This window comes from Sapajus apella, unplaced genomic scaffold, assembly GCF_009761245.1.
Source record: "Sapajus apella isolate SASKATOON/1434 unplaced genomic scaffold, GSC_monkey_1.0 scaffold640, whole genome shotgun sequence".
Classification (NCBI taxonomy): Eukaryota; Metazoa; Chordata; class Mammalia; order Primates; family Cebidae; genus Sapajus; species Sapajus apella.
Window position 1 is genome coordinate 1 of NW_022437566.1, and position 3389 is coordinate 3389.

Consider the following 3389-nt stretch of genomic DNA (forward strand, 5'->3'; position numbering starts at 1 on the left):
TTCTTCACATTTGTAGGGTTTCTCTCCAGTATGAATTATCTTATGTGTAGTAAGGTGTGAGGACCGGTTAAATGCTTTCCCACATTCTTCACATTTGTAGGGTTTCTCTCCAGTATGGATTCTCCTGTGTGTAGTAAGGGTTGAGAACCAGTTGAAGGCTTTGCCACAATCTTTACATTGGTAGGAATTCTCTGTAATATGATTTATTTTATGTTGGGTTAGGTGTAAGAGCATACAAAATGATTTTTCACATTTTTTACATTTGAAAGATTTCTTTCCAGTATGTCTTATCTTAAGTCTGTTTGAATTTGAAAATTTCCGAAAGACTTTCACATATGGCTCACACTGAAATATGTTACTCCGGGTAGTTGTCAAACGCTGGTTTAGTTTGTTATAATCTCCTTTGCGCACCTTACACTCATCCACACTTTTACACCCTTTTCTTAACTGTAAATTCTCAGGTCCACATTTTCCATATTTTTTCAGTAGCACTTCTTGAAAAGAATCTGTTATGTCCTGCTCTGGCCAAAGGTCTTGGGCAAAATTAGAACACAGAACTGAAAGAAATAAAAATAACAAATTACTTACTAGACACAGGTAAATATCTAACTATAGTATTATACAAACTACATAAACAAGATGGCATAGGAAAATACCAAAGGCCCTAATTCCTTTATAGACATATAAAAGTAACAAAAAATTACTAACCAAAATTTATAAATGAGTTAAGTGTGTGAAGTGCCTGTGGTTAGAACAATGCAAAGAGCCACTTAAAGTAAAAGTCTGTGTAATCCTAGCACTTTGGGAGGTTGAGGCAGGTGGATCACCTGAGGTCAGGAGTACAAGACCAGCCTGGCCAACATGGTGAAACCCCATCTCTATTAAAAAAAAAAAAAAAAAAAGTAAACGTCTGTTACATTTACCCAACAGAGCTCTTCCTGCTCCCCAATATAACATAGTATCTTTAGAAGTAAATTGCCAACTTTTTTTTTTTTTTTTGTGATGGAGTCTCGCTCTTGTTGCCCAGGCTGGAGTGCAGTGGCACAATCTTGGCTCACTGCAACCTCCACCTCCCAGGTTCAAGTGATTCTCCTGCCTCGGCCTCCCCAGTAGCTGGGATAACAGGTGCCCACCACCATGCCCAGCTAATTTTTGTATTTTTAGTAGAGATGGGGGTTTTGCCATGTTGACCAGGCTGGTCTCGAATTCCTGACCTCAGGTGATCCACCTACCTCAGCCTCTCAAAGTGCTGGGATCACAGGCATGAGCCACCACACCTGGTGCCAACTTTTTTTAAATGACAAGTAAAATACTGGCACATTCATCGTTATTACTTGCTTCCAGGAGTCTTTCCTGACACTGGTTTGTGTCTCCCATGAAATATGATGCTGAGAGAAATTGTGGTATAGTTTGGAATGACAGTTTAAGTTTGTTGAGACCCAAAGGTAAACATTACAGCACTAGAGAAACTGCAGTACCACAGACAGAAAACAGGTGTAGCACGTGATTACTATTAATAAGAAACACGAATAAACTCCTTTAACTAAAAAATAAAGACAAAATTTCAGATAAGACACATTCTAAGAACATGTTTGAGAGACTCTCAAAATCTCTAACCAAGACACTTGTTCAGACTATGCCAGGACAAATCTACATTATAAAGATTGTGACAGGTGGCTTTCTTTAATGTCCAAATTTCAATCAAAGATGACAATGTATACAAAACAATACAATATGGTTGCACAAAAATATAAAATTTTGGCTGACCGCAGTGGCCTATGCCGTGGGGCTTTGAGAGGCCACGGGAGAGCTGATCGCTCTAACTCGGGAGTTTGAGACAAGACTGGTGAACACAGCAAAACCCTGGCTCTCCAAAAAAATATATGTAAATAAAAGTAAACTAGCTGGGTGCGAGGGCACATTGTTACAACCCAGCTAGTTGAGAAGGTGAAATGAGTCATCTGAGTTTGGGAGGTTAAGGCCACAGTGAGCTATGATCACGCCACTGCAAACCAGTTTGATTGGCAAAGTGAGACTCCATCTCAAAAATAAATGTTTATAAAAAAAAAATAAGATGCTCGAGTGGCTTACGTAAAAAAGCGTGCAATATGCTGTCTATGAGTGATGCATTTTAGCCCTGAGTGAAATAAGCTGAAAGTAACAGAATGGAAAGAAGCTATATTTCAGGAAAATAGTCCCTATGATTGGGTGAGGTAGTAATAACTACATTAAATATAATATGCTTTGAATCAAATCACAGCATGAGACAAACACTGATATTATATAATGGCCAAATGGGTCAATTGACCAGGAATCTATAACTCTTGTATCTATTTATTTATATATATATTTATATACAACATCAGGGCTCCAAAATATATAAAGCAAATTTTGGGAAAGGTGAAACAAAAAATACATCACAACAGATAACTATAGACATCAAGACCCCATTTGCCATAATAAATAGAAAATGTAGTGCCGGGCGCGGTGGCTCACGCCTGTAATCCCAGCACTTTGGGAGGCCGAGGCGGGTGGATCACGAGGTCAAGAGATCGAGACCATCCTGGTCAACATGGTGAAACCCCGTCTCTACTAAAAATACAAAAAAAAAACATTAGCTGGGCATGGTGGCGCGTGCCTGTAATCCCAGCTACCCAGGAGGTTGAGGCAGGAGAATTGCCTGAACCCAGGAGACGGAGGTTGCGGTGAGCCGAGATCGCGCCATTGCACTCCAGCCTGGGTAACAAGAGTGAAACTCCGTCTCAAAAAAAAAAAAAAAAAAGAAAATGTAGATAAAAGATCAATGACATTATAGACTTATTAACCATTCTGTATATAGAGAAATACCTGAGAGTGTATAACTTATTGAGAAAAAATGTTTACTTTGCTCACAGTTCATTAGACTGTATAGAAAGTATGTGCCAGTTTCTGCTTCTAGTGACAGTCTCAGAAAACTTACAGTGGAAGGCAAAGAATAACTGAACATATCACGTGGTAAGAGAAAGAGCAAGTATGAGGTGAAAAAGCCAGGTTCAGGCTGGGCATGGTGGCCCAAGCCTGTAATTCCAGCACTTTGGGAGACCGAGGGGCGGATCACCTGAGGTCAGAAGTTTGAGAACAGCCTGACCAATGTGGTGAAATCCTATCTCTTGGTCCCAGTTACCCAGGAAAAAAAAAAAGAAAGAAAGAAATCCCATCTCTACTAAAAAACTACAAAAATTGGCTAGGTGTGGTGGCAGGTGACTGTAGTCCCAGCTACTTGGGAGGCTGAGGCAAGAGAATCGCTTGAACGTGGGAGCGAGAGGTTACGGTGAGCCATGATTGCACCGTTGCCCTCCAGCCTGGGCAACAGAGCAAAACTCCATCTCAAAAAAAAAAAAAAAAAAAAA

General features: G+C 40.0%; 1 protein-coding gene across 1 annotated transcript in view; it reads right to left on the reverse strand.

The window, feature by feature from the left end:
- Positions 1 to 3: 3 nt before the first annotated feature.
- The window catches only part of LOC116546160 (zinc finger protein 100-like), a gene marked incomplete at its 3' end in the record, with an annotated part of 32807 nt that continues 29421 nt past the window's right edge, over positions 4 to 3389 (reverse strand). Inside the window, exon 3 of the mRNA XM_032272493.1 lies at positions 4 to 557. Coding sequence (XP_032128384.1) covers positions 4 to 557 — 554 coding nt within the window. The remainder of the gene's footprint in view (positions 558 to 3389) is intronic.